Source organism: Oncorhynchus mykiss, chromosome 9, assembly GCF_057628025.1.
Source record: "Oncorhynchus mykiss isolate SJ-2025 chromosome 9, ASM5762802v1, whole genome shotgun sequence".
In the NCBI taxonomy this organism is placed as follows: domain Eukaryota; kingdom Metazoa; phylum Chordata; class Actinopteri; order Salmoniformes; family Salmonidae; genus Oncorhynchus; species Oncorhynchus mykiss.
In genome coordinates this window covers 50,334,100-50,353,554 of record NC_143030.1, presented here as the reverse complement: position 1 = coordinate 50,353,554, position 19,455 = coordinate 50,334,100, and the positions used below count along the sequence as shown (strand labels likewise).

Here is a 19,455-nt window from a genome sequence, read left to right as displayed (position 1 = left end):
TCGGCACATCCAGTGTTAATACTAAATAGTAATTATTTCACCTCTATGGCCTATTTATTTCTTTATCTCCCTACTCTTCTACATTTGCACACACTGTACATAGATTTGTCTATTGTGTTATTGACTATGTTTATTTATGTGTTACTCTGTGTTGTTGTTTTTGTCACACAGCTTTGCTTTATCTTAGCCAGGTTGCAGTTGTAAATGAGAACTTGTTCTCAACTGGCCTACCTGGTTAAATAAAGGTGTTTTTTTATTAGATTTTTTTAACCCCGAACCATGAAAAACAGGCCCAGACCATTATTCTTCCTCCACCAAACTTTACAGTTGGCACTGTGCATTGGTGCAGGTAATGTTCTCCTGGCATCTGCCAAACCCAGATTCGTCATTTGGACTGACAGATGGTGAAGCGTGATTATTCACTCCAGAGAACGCGTTTCCACTGCTCCAGAGTCCAATGGCAGCGAGCATTACACCACTCCAGCTGATGCTTGGCATTGTGCATAGTGATCTTAGGCTTGTGTGCTGCTGCTCGGCCATGGAAACCCATTTCATGAAGCTTCCGTTGAACAGTTATTTTGCAGATGTTGCTTCCAGAGGCAGTTTGGAACTCGGTAGTGAGTGTTGCAACCGAGGACAGACCATTTTTACGTGCTACGTGCTTCAGCACCTGGTGGTCCTTTTCTGTGAGCTTGTGTGGCCTACTACTTCGCGGCTGAGCTGTTGTTGCTCTTAGACATTTCCACTTGACAATAACAACACTTACAGTTAACCAGGGCAGCTCTTCCAAGGCATAAATTTGAAGAACTGACTTGTTGGACATTTGTCATCCTATGACGTGCCAATTTGAAAGTGACTGAGCTCTTCAGTAAGACCATTCTATTGCCAATGTTTGTCTGTAGAGATTACATGGATGTGTGCTGGATTTTATACATCTGTCAGCAACAGGTGTGGCTGAAATAGCCAAATCCACTAATTTGAAGGGGTGTCCACATACTTTTGTATATATAATGTATATCGAAATGAAAGGTTAACTTACAAATGTGTGTGTGTAATGGCACGGTGTTTTATGTAGGCTACACTTTCAATGAAGTATCCTCGTAGGCCTATGCTTATTATCTTATGAATGTAGGTCACTGATTGCATGGAGAAGAATTGCGCTTCCTGTCGGGCTCAAGGGCTGCCCCCAAACCCCTGTCATGGACCGTGTCACTGAGCAGATGGCAAGGGTTTAGGTAACGCTCTATTATTTTAACCTAAACGCCAACAGGTCTAGCCACTAGTCTCTATAAGGGGGAAAAGTGTTGTACTAAATTAACGTTATAACTTAGACAAATAGCCTATAACGTAGACGATGCCCCTGTTTTGGGATAACCTATGAATCCTTCATTCCTTCCACCCATAAAGACCGATAGATGGATAGTGAAGTGAGAAATTACGCTAGGCCACGAACCAAGTCATGTCAGATCAGTTTTTATTTATTTATAGCCTATATAGCCTATCATAATTTATCTAATAGGCCTGCAGTATATATAGATCAATGATTATTTCAAGAAATGGAGAATGCATCCATGAATATATTGTAATGAAACAATCAAACAGCGCCTCATTTTAGCTGCGCATGCAGGAGGGGTCGTTGAGTTGCCTCTCCTCCCACAGACACATGCGTAAAACCCCTGCTTAATTGTTAATTTCTCCCGCAGCCGTTGGATAGGCCTATAATTTACTTTCACTTTCCCACTGTAATTTACGATATGCCTACAGGTTAAGGTACTCAATCTAGTGGGCCACTATAGTTTTTATAATGGGCTGCAAAATAGTGGCGTTGTAGCGAATTTGGAGAGCAGCTTGACATGGAACATACACACGGTTTCCAGGATCGTGTTTTATTTGGTGTGCTCACGTAGTCTACTAGCCTATAGTTGTTAGAAGGACAGTTTCCATAAGAGGGAAATACTACTGTCAGTAAAGCACCATGGACAAGATCGTTAATAGTTGCCATTATGCAAGGTGTTGGCCTAGGCTACACAGCAGAACGTTGTAGCGAATTTGGAGGGCAGACTGACAGGGACTGAACCCCAGTTTTCTTAGCATTCAGTGACAGTTCCAATAACGTTTTTTGTTTGTTCTCTTAACGCACAATGAATGTTAGAATAGTGTATGCGTATAGTCTGAAATGTCCAGTTATTAGATTATTCGATTGATAAACGTGAGTGCGCAGTAACGCCTGTTTGAACGAGTGTATTAGATCATTATAGGGATGGGAAATACTTGCTCTTTTAGAACATAATAATATTATTCAAAAGTGGGGGCAAAACAATAATTACTACAGAGTTTCCTTCTTAAAAAAGCCAATTCTAAATGATATTTTCACCAGGTCATCTAACTCTAAGGCATTTCAACGTTGAAAGTAAAACAGCAACAGCGAAACAGATTCCCGTTGTCTGTGACAGTCGCTGTTTGGTGCAACGCAGATGAGTTGGAGTGCTTGGGGAAACGAAGATGTCTGATCTGTTGAGTTTTGATGTAGAGTCTTTGTCATATAAGGTAGGTGTGTAAGTTATCCCTTGAGAGCGTTTGTTCCTAAAATACTTCAGCGTTGTAGGTGTCAAGTTTATGGGCATGTTTGCAGCAGTATATACACGGGGAAGAGTCCAAGATGTGAGCATGATACGAAGGAATGTGTAGTTTCGGTGGAGAAAGTTGTGTGTTAGTTGTGGGGGTACCCATGGGGCTGGGGAGATCAGAGGTGTCCGTTGAGAGAAAGTCATGTTGAGGTTGCTAGGGTCAGAAGTACAGGATGTGTCGTATGCTGAAGCAGTGTAGAGAGAGGTAGAGGAAAATGGGTACAGGGTGAGGATTAATGTGAGTAGGCAGAGTAATAGAGAGAGTGACCGGAAGAAGAAGCGGTGTGGCAAATATCAAGTCGTTGCGCTTTGCCTTGGTGGCCACCAAGCGTCATGATGAGTTTAAAGCGAAAGGGAAACACAAGATTGAGCCACACACAGCCGAGTAGATAGAGAGAGAGGAGAGACGTTCCTGCGAAGGTAAGATAACAGAAGACAAACTTGCTGAGAAACCGAATATAATTTATATACGATAACACGTCTACTAGTTTTGTGAAATTAAATGTTATGGTCAATATGCCCCCTCCCGTCTTATCTTCTAGTTGTCTCTTGGGCTAGTTACGTTACAGTAGTGCCAGCCAGGCATCAATGACTAACTAACTATCAGTTGTAGTGTAGCCAGTTATCTAAGTGATATTTTCCCACTTTTACGCTGTGCTATTTTAGCTAGCTACCTTTTAGCTAGCTATGCCATCTAACCTTAGCTAGATTAAGCTAGCTACCTGGCTGTGGTTAGACAATTTTTGAAATGCATATACAATGTACTTTGGTGTGGAATTTAGTACGTTTGTTTGCTAGCTAACATTACTAGCTATGTTACGTTCTGATTGGGTTTGTGAAACTAGTTAACGTTACCTGGCAGCAGTAAACTGCTAGGCTAGTTAGCAAGCTGTCTTTAATGCCACAACAACACAGGCTAGTTATATACCGCTAACTATCCAAGCGTGTTCCCCCAACTCCACGATGTAGATGACTACATCACATCAATAGACATAAAAAACGTGTGCAAAGTCAAATATGGGTTTTGATGCCTTGGTCAAAGATACTGATAGCTAGCCGGGTGGACTGGTTGTAGGCTGGTCTCTTAGCTAGCTAACGTTACCTAGCTAGACACGCTTGCCTTGTTGTGACAAGTTTGATAGTGTTGGTTAACTTGGATGGTATTTTACTTCAGCTATTTAGCCAATTGTCATTCATATGTGATGAAGCTCTCCACTTTGTACTTGTCATTGAGCTAGCCAATAACTCTAAACGGCTTGCTGTTACCTAGCTAGCTATTTACATGCAGCTAAAGTTAACGAATGCATCTATCCAGGGCAGACAGTCAACCTAAACCAGACTAGCTAACTAGTTAGCTAGTAGATTCATAGCTATTTCTGGCGTAGCTAGGTACATGACAGACTTGCAGCTAGCTAGCCTATTTTATTTGTATATATTAAGTAGCTATTTGTGAGTAAGGCATGCTTGAGTTGTTTGCATGTCTTGTAGGACTTTCTAAACCGCTTGGACAGACGAGGTGACGTATCCTTTCTGCACAGTTTACACTCCATGATTGTGCACACAGGCTACCCGTCTGATTAACAGTAATGCGCACCAGAGTTGGGTGCACGAAGTTGATTTACACACCATCATTTTAACTGCTCTGTCACAATATTATTGACCAGGCTTTATTGTAGTACTATACACATGGCGACTTTAATTCTCGTTTTATAGGACACCAGTCATTCCTTTTAATGACCTTTTTCAGTGCCAAACGGAATGTCTGACAGAATTGAATTACCCTGACCTTCTAGCATCGGCAAGACACAAATCAAGGGCTTTGTATATGCTTGGAGCTCATAGCCAAATGGCAGACTCTTTCCACGTGCCCATCCTCATGCTACCTCAAGGGTACAGTGTCCCTGTTGCTCAGCCATGTAGAATGCGCTGAGTGGACATTGAGTTACAGTACAATGACTGAAAGAGACCAATTGTCTTTAACTCTTCTTGGCACCTTGTTTTAGAAAGAGCTGGTCTCAGCACTTTGAAAATGTTGTAGTGAAAGTTTAGAAGCAAAGTTATGACCCAGTGAAAGTGTTTGCAAGGGTATGCCTATAGGCAGGCTGGTGTGTGTGAATGAATGAAAACCAGCACAATTACAAGGACTATGAAGACTACAACTTCCTTTGGACTTGAAGTTAATCATGCCAGTGTACACCTATTTGCAGTTCTTTCTGTCTATCATGGTTGGCAACAGGTGGCTGACGGGCTAAAACCGGCCTGCAAGTGAGCCTTTTTGGTTGAGAAAAAACTAAAATCACCAGGAATTCAGCAAAAATGACTAATTTAGGATTTCTTTTCCCAAATATTATCTAAAATAAAATTGTCAATGTAAAAGGTAATCAAAAAATCACATCAGTATATTATTTTTGATGATATAGGTATAGTTTTGACAAGATCACAGTATTGTTTTTGCGCTAGTTGACTGTACCTGCACTAAAACTCCAGTTTTTTTTTTCATAGCTTGTTCTCAATCTTTTTTAAGTAGGGAGCCAATTTGTTTTCAGCACTTATTTCCCTGACAAAATTCATTTTCTCATGTTCTCTCATCCTTCTGCAGCAGACATGGTGATCAATATGTTTGGAACATCAAATCGCAATAAAATCACAGTATCAAATCGCAATAGAAATAGAATCGTGATACATTTAGTATCGGCACCTAAGTATTGTGACTATCGTATCGTGAGGTCGGGGTAAAGTCCCCCCTTTCCTGTGCATCCCTTAGGTAACCATGGCAATGATGGGCCAGAGTTCCTGCTCCTCGATGAGTAACCACACCAAGGAGCGCGTGACCATGGCCAAAGTAACCCTGGAGAACTTCTACAGCAACCTTATCGCCCAACATGAGGAGAGAGAGATGAGGTAGGCCTCCGACTGCACACGCATGCATCCGTCTGGGCTGAGCCAATGGGCAACGTTCTACCAATGCTTTCCACCGACAGCCATCTTTTCCAATTTCTCTATTGCTACATTCTTCTTATGCCTTATGACATTCAAGGTGGCGGTTGCTAACTTTGGTATTTGTGCTTTATGAATGTGTTGGCTGATGATTTAGACTAAGAAATGGTGGCCACTGCATTATATCTGTAGAATATATTCACATTTTAACAGTAGCTTTTCCCTCCCCTGTTTTTTAATTTTTATATTGGGCTGATGACACTTGTCTGTCTTGCTTGGTAGGCCTCTATGCTCTTTCTAATGCAAATTGTCTGCTGTCTTTCATGTTACCTCCCTGGCTCTCTTTGATGGAAACCACACCCTGTCTGTGTGCGCTCTAGCACACTGAGGTCATTTCAGTTTCGAGATAAAACAACTGATGTGTGAAGAATGAATGTGTCACTGACTGGGGCTTTTTTACATTTTTTTATTCATAACTTGTGATCTTGGAAAAAGTAGGCAGAGGTTGAGTGCAATAAACCAGAATGTTTCATAAATTCTTGACATGATTTCAAAGTATATGTGTGTATGTAAAGGACCATTTCTGTTCAAACACTGTCACCTGAGTAATGATCAAACAAGCAGCTGATGGTGGAGACATGACAGTTGGCTTCTGTCAAGTAGCGGTCTGAGTCGGTTTCGCCCTCATGGCCACAGGAGGACCTTGTTTGTGTCGACTTCAAGAGGAAACTGATAAACAGTGAACATGACACACAGTGGCACCAATCCAACCCCTACTAGCACATAGCCCTATTAATATCACTGGCAACCAAAGGTTACGTGGTGGTCTCTTATCTCAGCGGCTTCAGAGCAGAGAAGGAAATGACACTACTAATATGTAAGTCCCTGGGTCGCATTCATTAGTGCACACCGTAGCAAATAATTTTGCAACGGAACACTAAAACAAGCAATTCTTATGTTCTGTGTTGTTCCTAGTGAATATGACCCTTATGTTGTGGTGATGGGGTTGGTCCATAGAAAGCATGTGGGCATAAGGACCGAACGACACCTGTCTGTTTTTCTGGAAGGATACTACTCAATGACTCAATAAACTCTTAGTCCCTTACACATTTTGCTAGATGAGCCAGTGAGGGTTACTCTTTCTCTCAAGGTAGAGATGTGTGGCTGTGTTTATATGGTGCACTTAATTGGTGTTAAAGGAGAATAATTATGTGGCTCAGCTGGAACCAATCTCCACTCTCAAAGCAGTGTCAGTTCTTGAACAAAGTATCAACCCAACACATTAGTTGAATGAAAGTGAATTATTTTTGCATTTCTGTTCCAGGCAGCAAAAGTTGGAAAAGGTGATGGACCAAGAGGGCTTGGTTGATGAAGAGGTGAGGTGTACTTGCGCGCACACACCCGGGTTTCCGTTATGAAAATGTGTTGCCGGACATTTGACCGGGAACATGTCAATAAAATGACAGTACATTTTAAAAATGTACTGGACCCATATGCATTGAGTGCATAACTTTTTATCAGGGCGTCCACCCTCGGTGCTCTGAATGACAAATCATATTTAGGATATGGGAATTCATATTAACAGAACATGCAAGTCTAGGTTGCAATGGTGTGCCGTCCTTACTGAATTCTGCACTTTGAACATGTTAGAATTTACTTTTCCTCAGCCAAAAAGATGAGTAACTAACAGAAAAATCACTAGCCAATGTCAATCTACTACAGTACAAAAGTTTAGGCTACATATTGTATTGGTCAGCTTATTGAGAAATGGTCTATTCCAAACACACTGGGACAGTCATGTGACAATAGATCCTAAATTCATACAACAAGTAGACCTAGGCTACATTAAAAAATAAATAACTTAAAGCAATGAGTCTGATGCAACAGATCAGAACATTTAGCTTAATGTTGAATAACTATTTCTTCACATAAGCGCAGCAATGCGGGCAAGGCAGTAGACTCCAGGCGAATGGTAGTTCCATAATGCAATTAGCGGGAAAACAATTAAGTATATGTTTTCAAAATGCATACTGCCTCCAGCTCATTGCAAAGTGATGTGACGTGCTGATGAAGCCTGCCTTCCATTGCCATTTGATGCCGTGTTCAAAACAACTCAAATCAGGCTTCAGTGCATTCAAGACAACTGGGAATAAAAACGAGTTCCGACTGGGGTGGAAATAATTTTGAATGGTCTTCAACTCGTAGTTCCAACTCTGGAATCGGGCCTCTTTCTAGCGCTCCGATTTTCCGACCTGAAGATCACTGACATGATTTGACCACGTATTTTCGAGTTCCCAGTTGTCTTGAAAGCACCACAAAATGCTGCGCTTACGCTGTCTGACAGATTTCCCACTCAAAGGCTCTCTGCTGTACGCATGTGATAAGGTAACGAATATGCTGTACACATGGGCAAATAACCTATAGACTTTTAAGCATCACCAGTCAAATGTATTTCCATCAATGAATAGGCTAAAAAGCATTATTTCACAATGGGATTTCTTTTCCTTCTCCCGGACAATTGGCTGGTGCCAATTTTATCTGCTTGCAATATATTTTTCAGACAAAAGCCGGCTAATGGAAACCCTGACACACAACCAACCTTTTGACACTAACCATTGCCCCCTCTACCTGTGCAGAAGTGTATCCGGCGTTCTCAGCACGCCAGGAAAGAGACCGACTTCCTGCGTCTCAAACGAACCCGCCTGGGCCTGGAGGACTTTGAGTCCCTCAAGGTGATTGGCCGAGGAGCTTTTGGAGAGGTAGGCATCATCCCTTTTGTATAAACATATTTTATGTAGCCTTGCAGAGTTTCGGCTTATTATTCAATACACTCTTGGCACGTTCTGGTCCTCTTTGTCCCCAGGTGCGTCTGGTGCAGAAAAAGGACACGGGCCATGTGTACGCTATGAAGATCCTCCGTAAGGCTGACATGCTGGAGAAGGAACAGGTGAGAAGGAAGGAGTAGGGGAGGTAAACATTGATGGCCAGCAATTTCTCTCAAATATCCAAAGCAGTGTCTTTGATACAAACATGAGTGCCTGTCATGCAATTGAGAAAATAAATGTATGGTACCGTGTGTGTATTCGTAGGTGGGTCACATCCGTGCCGAGCGAGACATTCTGGTGGAGGCAGACAGCCTGTGGGTGGTCAAGATGTTCTACAGCTTCCAGGACAAGATGAACCTCTACCTCATCATGGAGTTCCTGCCTGGCGGTACGACCCCCTCCCCGAAAACCTGAACAGTCTCCACACTAAGGCACTATTGTCCAGTGAGCAACTCCCAGATTAGCAAGTCTTGCATGTGTATTTAGACCTTGGGGCTTGTATTCATAGTGTTTCAGAGTAGGCATGCCTACTCGACTCAGCCAAAACTCGGCACTCCTAATCTGAGACACTTTGTGAATACGATCCCAGTAATGAGAAGCAATGTTGCACAAAGACCTGTTTTGTATAGAATAAGCAACCTGCCATCGTCCAAAGTGCACAGAATTGTTTAACACATTTCTATCTGAAATTCCACCAAAACAAACTAATGCCTCACTGAATATGCCTCAGTCCAGTTGCAATAACATGCCACTGCCCTCTACAGGTGACATGATGACCCTGCTCATGAAGAAGGATACTCTGACTGAGGAGTCCACTCAGTTCTACATCGCTGAGACAGTGATAGCCATCGACTCCATCCACCAACTAGGCTTCATCCACAGAGACATCAAACCTGACAACCTGCTACTAGACTCCAGGGTGAGTTTGAGCACGGACTTGGAGACACACAAATATGAGCTCAGACCGGTGGTTTGGATAAGGTGCACAACTGGGTCGAATTCACAAGGCACCAAACTGAAGAAAACGGACTAAACTTGTCCAATAAGAAATGCTTGTTTTCATTTTGTGGTGCAGAAAGTTTTTGCTTTGGTGTGCAATAATGAATATGATCCTGTACTGAAGGTGCCTTTTGATTGTTCCAGGGCCATGTGAAGCTGTCTGACTTTGGTTTATGCACGGGTCTGAAGAGGGCCCATCGTACGGAGTTCTACAAGAACCTCAACCACAGCCTCCCCAGTGACTTCAGTAAGCAAAGTCAGGCATCTCCAATCAATCCATTACTTTACATACTAACACCCTGTATCACTTTGTTTGCACACATTCAAATGACAATGATGTAATATTTGGGTTATGATGGAGTAAAACGGATGCACTAAGCTCAAAAGGAATTTATAAATTCTATTAATTGGATATGTATTTGAACAGTAGGAAATGTCCCAGATTGAGCCTTTAATGTTTCTCTACAAACCTGGTTCTGATTTCAAATGTGCTTTTTTTAAGGTAAGAACTTAGATTTGTTTTTAGGTATGTTTTATATTATATAAAAGGTGTTTTTTTAAATTTAAAAAAAAAAAATTTAAAAGAAGAAAAAGTATTGTTGCATTTACCAGTGTGTACATATTTGTTGTTGCATGTTACAATCCTTACTAACAAAGTCATTGAATATATCCTGATTGTAAATCACTGGATTAGAGCTGATAAATGACAAGGCAAAAACAGGTTTTTAGAAATGTTTGCAAATGTCTTAAAAAAATCTTAAATATCACGTTTTACGTAAGTATTCAGACCCTTTACTCAGTATTTTGTTGAAGCACCTTTTGCAGCGATTACAGCCTTGTCTTTGGAATGGCGCTACAAGCTTGGCACACCTGTATTTGGGAAGTTTCTTCCATTCTTCTCTGCAGATCCCCTCAAGCTCTTTCAGGTTGGATGGGGAATGTTACTATACCTCTATTTTCAGGTCTCTCCAGAGATGTTCAATCGGGTTCAAGGCCGGTCTCTGGCTGGGCCACTCAAGGACATTCAGAGTCTTGTCCCGAAGCCACTCCTACTTTGTCTTGGCTGTGTGCTTAGGGTTGTTGACCTGTTGGAAGGTGACCCTTCACCCCAGTCTGTTGTCCTGAGAGCTCTGAAGCAGGTATTCATCAAGGATCTCTCAGTACTTTGCTCCGTTCATCTTTGCTTCGATCCTGACTAGTCTCCCAGTCCCTGCTGCTTAAAAACATCCCCTCAGCATGATGCTAGCACCAGGTTTCCTCCAGACATGACGCTTGGCATTCAAGCCAAAGAGGTCAATCTTGGATTCATTAGACCAGAGAATCTTGTTTTTCAAGGTCTGAGAATCCTTTTGGTGCTTTTTGGCAAACTCCAAGCGGGCTGTCATGGCTACCGTCTGGCCACTCTACCACAGACCAACTCTGGAGCTCGGTCAGTGACCATTGGGTTCTTGGGTCACCTCCCTTGCTCAGTTTTGCCGGGCGTCCAGCTCTAGGAAGAGTCTTGGTGGTTCCAAACTTCTTCCATTTTAAGAATGTTGGAGGCAGCTATGATTTTTGGGGACCTTCAATGCTGCAGAAATGTTTTGGTACCCTTCCCCAGATCTGTGCCTCGACACAATCCTATCTCGGAGCTCTACGGACAATCCCTTCGACCGCATGGCTTGGTTTTTGCTCTGACATGCACTGTCAACTGTGGGACCTTATATAGATAGGTGTGTGCCTTTCCAAAGCATATCCAATCAATTGAATTCACCAAAGGTGGACTCCAAACAAGTTGTATAAATATCTTAAGGATGATCAATGGAATCAGGATGCACCTGAGCTTAATTTCGAGTGTCATAGCAAAGGGTCTGAATACTTATTTACATAAGGTATTTCTGACTTTTTATACATAATAACAAAGCGAACAGTTCTTTTTATGGGGTATTGTGTAGATTTAGGACGTTTATTTAAAAAAATTAAGTTATCCATTTTAGAAAGACTAATGTAAATTGTAGGTCTGAATACTTTCCGAATGCACTGTATCTTAACCTGAAGGTGAATTAAACCGGTTGAACCACTATGTAAGTTGCGTCATTTTATAGAACTGTTAATTCTTTACAGCATTCAATAACATGAACTCAAAGAGGAAAGCAGAGACATGGAAGAGGAACAGGAGACAGCTGGTGAGAAAATAAAGCTAGATGGGAAGGTAGCATATTCTACACAGACACAATGGTATTGGTGTGGTCTTGTAGTCACATTTATACAATACTATGAAGCCTTGAATCAAGTTTAAAAGTGTTTTGCTCTCTCCCTTTAGGCCTTCTCTACTGTGGGCACCCCTGACTACATCGCCCCAGAAGTCTTCATGCAGAACGGATACAACAAGCTCTGTGATTGGTGGAGCCTGGGAGTCATCATGTATGAGATGCTGATAGGTGAGATCTCATTGACATGTTCTACTTGGAGCCTCCTCAAAGCCATTGATGGTAGTATTTGGAAATTGTCTTTCAAACATACACTACATGACAAAATCTGTGTACACCTGCTCGTCGAACATCTCATTCCAAAATCATGGGCATTCATATGGAGTCGGTCCCCCCCTTTGCTGCTATAACAGCCTCCACTCTTCTGCGAAAGCTTTCCACTAGATGTTGGAACATTGCTGCAGGGACTTGATTCTATTCAGGCACAACCGCATTAGTGAGGTCGGGCACTGATGTTGGGCGATTAGGCCTGTGTCGCAGTCGGTGTTCTATTTCATCCCAAAGGTGTTCGATGGGTTTGAGGTCGGGGCTCTGTGCAGGCCAGTCATGTTCGCCACACTGATCTCGACAAACCATTTCTGTATGGACCTCGCTTGCTGCATGGGTGCATTGTCATGCTGTAACAGGAAAGGGCCTTCCCCAAACTGTTGCCACAAAGTTGGAAGCACAGAATGTCATTGTAGCGTTAAGATTTCCCTTCTGAAACTAAGGGGCCTAGCCTGAACCATGAAAAACAGCTCCAGACCATTATTCCTCATCCACCAAACTTTATAGTTGGCACTGTCCATTGGGGCAGGTAGCGTTCTCCTCGCATTCGCCAAACCCCGATTCGTCCGTCGGATTCATCACTCCTGAGAATGTGTTTTTCACTGCTCCAGAGTCCAGTGGTGGCGAGCTTTACACTACTCCAGCCGACGCTTGGCATTGCGCATGATGCTCTTAGGCTTGTGTTCGGCTACTCGGCCATGGAACGCCACTTCATGATGCTCCCGACGAACACTTATTGTGCTGAGGTTGCTACCAGAGGCAGTTTGGAACTCAGTAGGGAGTGTTGCAACCGAGGACGGGCTATTTTTACACTCTTCAGCACTTGGCGGTCCCGTTCTGTGGGCTTGTGTGGCCTACCACTTTGCGGCTGAGCTGTTGTTGCTCCTTCACAATAACAGCACTTACAGTTGATCGGAGCAGCTCTAGCACAGCAGAAATTTGACCAACTGACTTGTAGGAAAGGTGGCATCCTATGACGGTGCCACGTTGAAAGTCACTGAGCACTTCAGTAAGTCCATTCTACTGCCAATGATTGTCTATGGAGATTGCATGGCTGTATGCTTGATTTTTATACACCTGTCAGCAGCAGGTGTGGCTGAAACCGCCAAAGGGGTGTCCACATACTTTTGTGTCTAATATAGTGCGTATTATGAATGTCACAAAATGATGCCATTCCTATGCATTTGGCCATGCCTGGCTTATGTGTTGATCCCTTGTGTGTATTATGCTCCAGGCTATCCCCCGTTCTGCTCGGAGACCCCCCAGGAGACCTACAGGAAGGTGATGAACTGGCGGGAAACGCTGACCTTTCCCCCGGAAGTGCCCATCTCCGAGAAGGCCAAGGACCTCATCCTCAGGTTTTGCTGTGAAGAGGAGCACAGGATTGGAGCGACGGGGGTGGAGGACATCAAGGGCAACGCCTTCTTCGAAGGGGTGGACTACGACCACATCAGGTAGGAGGGCTTAAAATAATAGTTCACTTTTCTTTTCTTTTTTCTTTGTGTGTGCAGACCTGCCAACATGCATGTATTTTGTATACCATGCATGCAATTTGAGGTCAAAGTACTCTGGTATGAAAAACTACCCTATAATATGTAAAAAATGGTCATGTTGTGTTTTTTGACTCAACCGTCTGAAGTTGGAGTGGAGTCAGTATTTGGGTGAGAACATGGAGATCTGAAACCAGCTCATATAGGCCAAGTTCAGTTGTTTCATATTCCAAATAGCCTACTGTAAGCTAGACTACTACATTCCACCAGTAATTGAAATATTCAAAAATGTCTCCCCAAACAAAATTAGACAGTTTAAATTTTTCTAGGGGCTAACCACATAAAGACACCTATTTTAATAATCATTACCCCTAAATTTTACCAAGAAAAATATGCATGTACCGACCAAAACTTCTGTGTTGGCAACAAAAAAAAAAAGCCCTGATTGTACATATACAGTGCCTTGCGAAAGTATTCGGCCCCCTTGAACTTTGCGACCATTTGCCACATTTCAGGCTTCAAACATAAAGATATAAAACTGTATTTTTTTTGTGAAGAATCAACAACAAGTGGGACACAATCATGAAGTGGAACGACATTTATTGGATATTTCAAACTTTTTTAACAAATCAAAAACTGAAAAATTGGGCGTGCAAAATTATTCAGCCCCCTTAAGTTAATACTTTGTAGCGCCACCTTTTGCTGCGATTACAGCTGTAAGTCACTTGGGGTATGTCTCTATCAGTTTTGCACATCGAGAGACTGACATTTTTTCCCATTCCTCCTTGCAAAACAGCTCGAGCTCAGTGAGGTTGGATGGAGAGCATTTGTGAACAGCAGTTTTCAGTTCTTTCCACAGATTCTCGATTGGATTCAGGTCTGGACTTTGACTTGGCCATTCTAACACCTGGATATGTTTATTTTTGAACCATTCCATTGTAGATTTTGCTTTATGTTTTGGATCATTGTCTTGTTGGAAGACAAATCTCCGTCCCAGTCTCAGGTCTTTTGCAGACTCCATCAGGTTTTCTTCCAGAATGGTCCTTGTATTTGGCTACATCCATCTTCCCATCAATTCTAACCATCTTCCCTGTCCCTGCTGAAGAAAAGCAGGCCCAAACCATGATGCTGCCACCACCATGTTTGACAGTGGGGATGGTGTGTTCAGCTGTGTTGCTTTTACGCCAAACATAACGTTTTGCATTGTTGCCAAAAAGTTCAATTTTGGTTTCATCTGACCAGAGCACCTTCTTCCACATGTTTGGTGTGTCTCCCAGGTGGCTTGTGGCAAACTTTAAATGACACTTTTTATGGATATCTTTAAGAAATGGCTTTCTTCTTGCCACTCTTCCATAAAGGCCAGATTTGTGCAATATACGACTGATTGTTGTCCTATGGACAGAGTCTCCCACCTCAGCTGTAGATCTCTGCAGTTCATCCAGAGTGATCATGGGCCTCTTGGCTGCATCTCTGATCAGTCTTCTCCTTGTATGAGCTGAAAGTTTAGAGGGACGGCCAGGTCTTGGTAGATTTGCAGTGGTCTGATACTCCTTCCATTTCAATATTATCGCTTGCACAGTGCTCCTTGGGATGTTTAAAGCTTGGGAAATCTTTTTGTATCCAAATCCGGCTTTAAACTTCTTCACAACAGTATCTCGGACCTGCCTGGTGTGTTCCTTCTTCTTCATGATGCTCTCTGCGCTTTTAACGGACCTCTGAGACTATCACAGTGCAGGTGCATTTATACGGAGACTTGATTTCACACAGGTGGATTGTATTTATCGTCATTAGTCATTTAGGTCAACATTGGATCATTCAGAGATCCTCACTGAACTTCTGGAGAGAGTTTGCTGCACTGAAAGTAAAGGGGCTGAATAATTTTGCACGCCCAATTCTTCAGTTTTTGATTTGTTAAAAACGTTTGAAGTATCCAATAAATGTCGTTCCACTTCATGATTGTGTCCCACTTGTTGTTGATTCTTCACAAAACAATACAGTTTTATATCTTTATGTTTGAAGCCTGAAATGTGGCAAAAGGTCGCGAAGTTCAAGGGGGCCGAATACTTTCGCAAGGCACTGTACTTTCTAAAATGTTGATCTAGTTAGCTACTGAAGAGCAGCCAAGTACCCATAAGTCTATCTGTACAGCCTACTATTCCTATGGAGGCAGTCTTCTGCCAACATCATTATTAGGCAAAACATGAATTAGCATGTTCCTTTTATTTGAGCATTGTAGTTGCGTGTGCTGTGAATTGGTACTTGTAAAAATGATTCAAGGTTGACCGGTCTTTGTATTTTCATCCAAACAATACAAAAAGTTTATTAGCTGGTTATTTACCAACCTCCATAATATCCTGGCTAGCATTTTCTGACAATGTAGCGGTGCATTTAAAAAAACGGGTGGGAACAGTCCCGTTGTAAAACCAGAGTCCCGTGTTGTCCCTACAGAGAGAGGCCCGCTGCCATTCCCATCCAGATCAAAAGCATCGACGACACGTCCAACTTTGACGAGTTCCCAGACTCCGATATCCTCCAGCCAACGGGTACGTTGCTTATTGTCACAACACCAGTGGCTGTCAGTAGTCAGATCGACAGGCTCATGTTCATTAGGTTCCTCCCTGTTTTTTGGCTCCTTCTGTTCTGTTTGGTTCCTAGAGTAAACATTTTCCCTTGCAAAATGTTTTGCAATAGTCTGCGACTAATGAATATTAGTCCCTCCCAGGTTGTCAGTTCTCTTTCATTTGGTACCTTTTATCCTTTACTTTTCCTCCTCAGCTGCCCCTGTGGTGTCTAACCATTCTGAGGCAGACCTGAAGAACAAGGACTGGGTCTTCATCAACTACACCTACAAGCGCTTCGAGGGCCTCACAGCCCGAGGGACCATCCCCTCCTACATGAAGACAGGGAAGAAATGAATAATTTATTTGTTCACTCACTCACTCTACCTGCCCCTCAGACTGGCATTCAAAAGGAATACACCATGGAGCCCAGTGACCACTCCTCTAGCTCCAAAAGACACTAAATTAACCTTGTTTTGGGCCCTTCCTGCTGAAGGGACGTTCCTCCTTCCCTTGCATGGGACTTGTTGAAGGGCTCTGCGTAGAGAAGTGTGGCCTACTCCAACTCTAGTCTGTGTCGATCTTAAACATTTTTTTTTTTTAAAAGCCAGTCTAGTGCTGGAAGATAAGGACGGTGTTCCCATTATACTGTCTGCAAGCTCAATTCTTCATGGAATAATTGTTTTTCTATATGGAAACTCACATGCTGTTCCACCCCAGTATTTAATTTCCCATAGCTTTTTTTCAAGTGGGATCCACCAAAGAGCAGTCTTGGAGATGTTATTTCCTTAGTTTGGGGAACATCTCTCAGATCTCCACTAGTATCGGTCCAACTCGGCCAAGACTGATTCTCTATGCTTCATTATTCCACCGGAACGAGCCAAGATACCAGCATAACAGGTCACCCTTGGGGCCAGAGCCTGTTGTCACACCAGCGGACCACACTCAACCGGCTATACCCGCATTCCTTCACTTCTCCCGTCATAAACGGGCTTTGAAGTCTTAGCGGAGCGGCCAATTATCAAGGGCCTGGGATCCAATATGCCTCGCTTTTCTGTCAAAGGGCTAGCTTTTCTCTCTTCAGTCCTTTTTCAACAAGAGAAAAATGCTCCACACACAATTGAATTCTCCATCTTTAGAAACTAGGTCCCCCTATTAAAACTATTAGAAATGGAGTGTCATTTGACGGGAACTAATGAGTTTTTAGTAAGCTTTCTGAAGCATCTTGGGTGCTAGCCCTTCCGACAGGTTGTCTGTTGCAACAAGGCAACTCTTAACCAAAGAGATTATTATTTTAGGGTTTCAATGTAATTGTTTTGTCCCCATGTAATTGTCACTTCAATACCATCAATGGTAGAGCTGTTTTTATACATGGATTTATGCAAGTGTTTATAGCAATATAATCACCTCTCTGGAATATGATTCCATTTGAAATGGAACTACACCTCCCAGAAGCCCACTTGTTTAGATTCATTCTTGATTTGACAATCATCCACTTTTGAAGGGTAGCATTCATGTTGTCCTGAGTTATTATTCGGCAATAATCTGTTAGCGCTATAACTTTTTCTGGATATGCATATCCTTTAGCTGGAGCGCAAAGTCAAATGCTAAAATTTGCATGTACCGACCATTTCTTTGGTTTACTTTTCAATTGACCTTTTTGTGGTAGGGGAGCTAGAAGTAAGGCCAAGACATCAATCTTCTGTTTGTTCTCTCTTTCCTTGTCGTTAAAAAAAAAACTTCCTGACCATTGGTCTGTAGGGGCTTGGTAGGTGAGTGGCGGGCAGCGCAAGTTGGTTCAGTGGCGCTGGAAGGAACGGGGAATAGAAAAGGAGCACCTTTTTAGATTGAGGGACTCTGACTCTGTACTCTGACCCCAGGTTCGGATCATTCACGTCACCTTTCACTTCTTGTCTATAGTTTCCTCTTGCTGTCGCTTGTTTTTTTTCTTAGCAACTGAGCTTTGAGTAACATTTTAATCATTGCGTTTGTCTCAAGTTTTGTCAAGGATATGTCACCTGGAAGTTCCTTACTTTTCAAGAGGTGTGAGGGAGAAACTCTGACCTTAACTCTACCCAGGGCTGTATGTGACTACTTAAAACAAAATCCCAAATGCTGTGTCATTTGAATCGAATGTAATCCCAAGGTGTAGTGGCAGATTGATTTCATGCCATGTTAATTCCAAAATGCTGAATGGAATGTAGCCACAGCCACCATTTAGTGGTAGGTTTCTGTCACTCAGGGAAGATGTCATCTGGTCTTTTCTTAAATCCCTGTATGGTGTTCTGGGTAGTTTAGAGTACTTTAATAGCCAGATTATTTATTTTTTACAACTGAGCGACAGCTGATTTGAGACTGGTCTCTAATCATTTTACTGATGCTTGATGTCCAAATTATTCTGTAATGCTGGGTTTAAAAACTATTTGGGCGGATGAGGTGGGGAAAGTGCATATGACTTTTTAAATGATTGTATTGTTAATTTATGCTGCTTGGTGTGTGTGATTTGCCTGTCTTCAGAGGAATGGTTGATATGCTCAGTAAAAATGAAATGTTTGATTAACCCACACTGATAACCTCAAGTTATTTTGTAGATGTCACTTAACGGTGTGTATGCTGTTCTTTTTCCCCAGGCATACATTGTGTGTGTGTGTGTGCCAGTCAAAAGTTTGGACACCTACTCATTCAAAGGTTTTTCTTTATTTTTTTACAATTTTCTACATTGTAGAATAGTAGTGACGGCATCAAAACTATGAAATAACACGCGACATTATGTAGTAACCAAAAACGCGATTTATCAACGTAGACATTCTTTGCCTTGATGACAGCTTTGCAATCTTGGCATTCTCAACCAGCTTCAACTGCAATGCTTTTCCAACAGTCTTGAAGGTGTTCCCACATGCTGAGCACCTTTCGGCTGCTTTTCCTTCACTCTGCGATCCAACTCATCCCAAACCATCTCAATTGGGTTGAATTCAGCTGTGGAGGCCAGGTCATCTGACGCAGCACTCCATCACACTCCTTGGTCAAATAGCCCTAACACAGCCTGGAGGTCCATTGTCCTGTTGAAAAACAAATTATAGTCCCACTAAGTCCAAACCAGATGGGATGGTGTATTGCTGCAGAATGCTGTGGTAGCCATGCTGGTTAAGTGTGCCTTGAATTCTAAATTAGTGTCACCGGTAAAGCACCATCACACTTACTCATCATCTGTTCACCTACTCTGCGTCTCAAAGACACTGCGGTTGGAACCAAAAATCTCACATTTGGACTCAGACTGAAGGACAGACTTCCACCGGTCTAATGTCTATTGCTCGTGTTTTCCCAATCAAGTCTTCTTTTTGGTGTCCTTTTAGTAGTGGTTTCTTTATAGCAATTTGACCATGAAGGCCTGATTCACGCAGTTGAGATGTCTGTTACTTGAACTCTGAAGCATTTTTTGGGGCTGCGATCTGAGTGAGTGGTGAAGCTGGTAACTAACGTATCCTCTGCAGCAGAGATAACTC

General features: G+C 42.5%; 1 protein-coding gene across 4 annotated transcripts; it reads left to right on the top strand.

Annotated features, from left to right (window-relative positions):
* The first annotated feature begins 1,657 nt into the window (after positions 1 to 1,657).
* Positions 1,658 to 18,516, top strand: LOC110532194 (serine/threonine-protein kinase 38). 4 transcript variants are annotated; one of them, XM_021615882.3, is made up of 13 exons: positions 1,658 to 2,547; positions 5,392 to 5,528; positions 6,889 to 6,940; positions 8,201 to 8,323; positions 8,428 to 8,511; positions 8,654 to 8,777; positions 9,154 to 9,308; positions 9,533 to 9,635; positions 11,492 to 11,553; positions 11,691 to 11,808; positions 13,139 to 13,358; positions 15,843 to 15,937; positions 16,170 to 18,516. In XM_021615882.3, the coding sequence occupies exons 1-13, from the start codon at positions 2,503 to 2,505 to the stop codon at positions 16,307 to 16,309; spliced, it is 1,458 nt and encodes a 485-aa protein (XP_021471557.2). In that variant the 5' UTR covers positions 1,658 to 2,502; the 3' UTR covers positions 16,310 to 18,516. The 4 variants fall into 4 exon arrangements, with proteins under 4 accessions (XP_021471557.2, XP_090040555.1, XP_021471558.1 ...); XM_090184429.1 differs by having other exon boundaries at positions 1,740 to 3,047; XM_021615883.3 differs by having other exon boundaries at positions 1,740 to 3,047; positions 9,533 to 9,644.
* Positions 18,517 to 19,455: the final 939 nt, after the last annotated feature.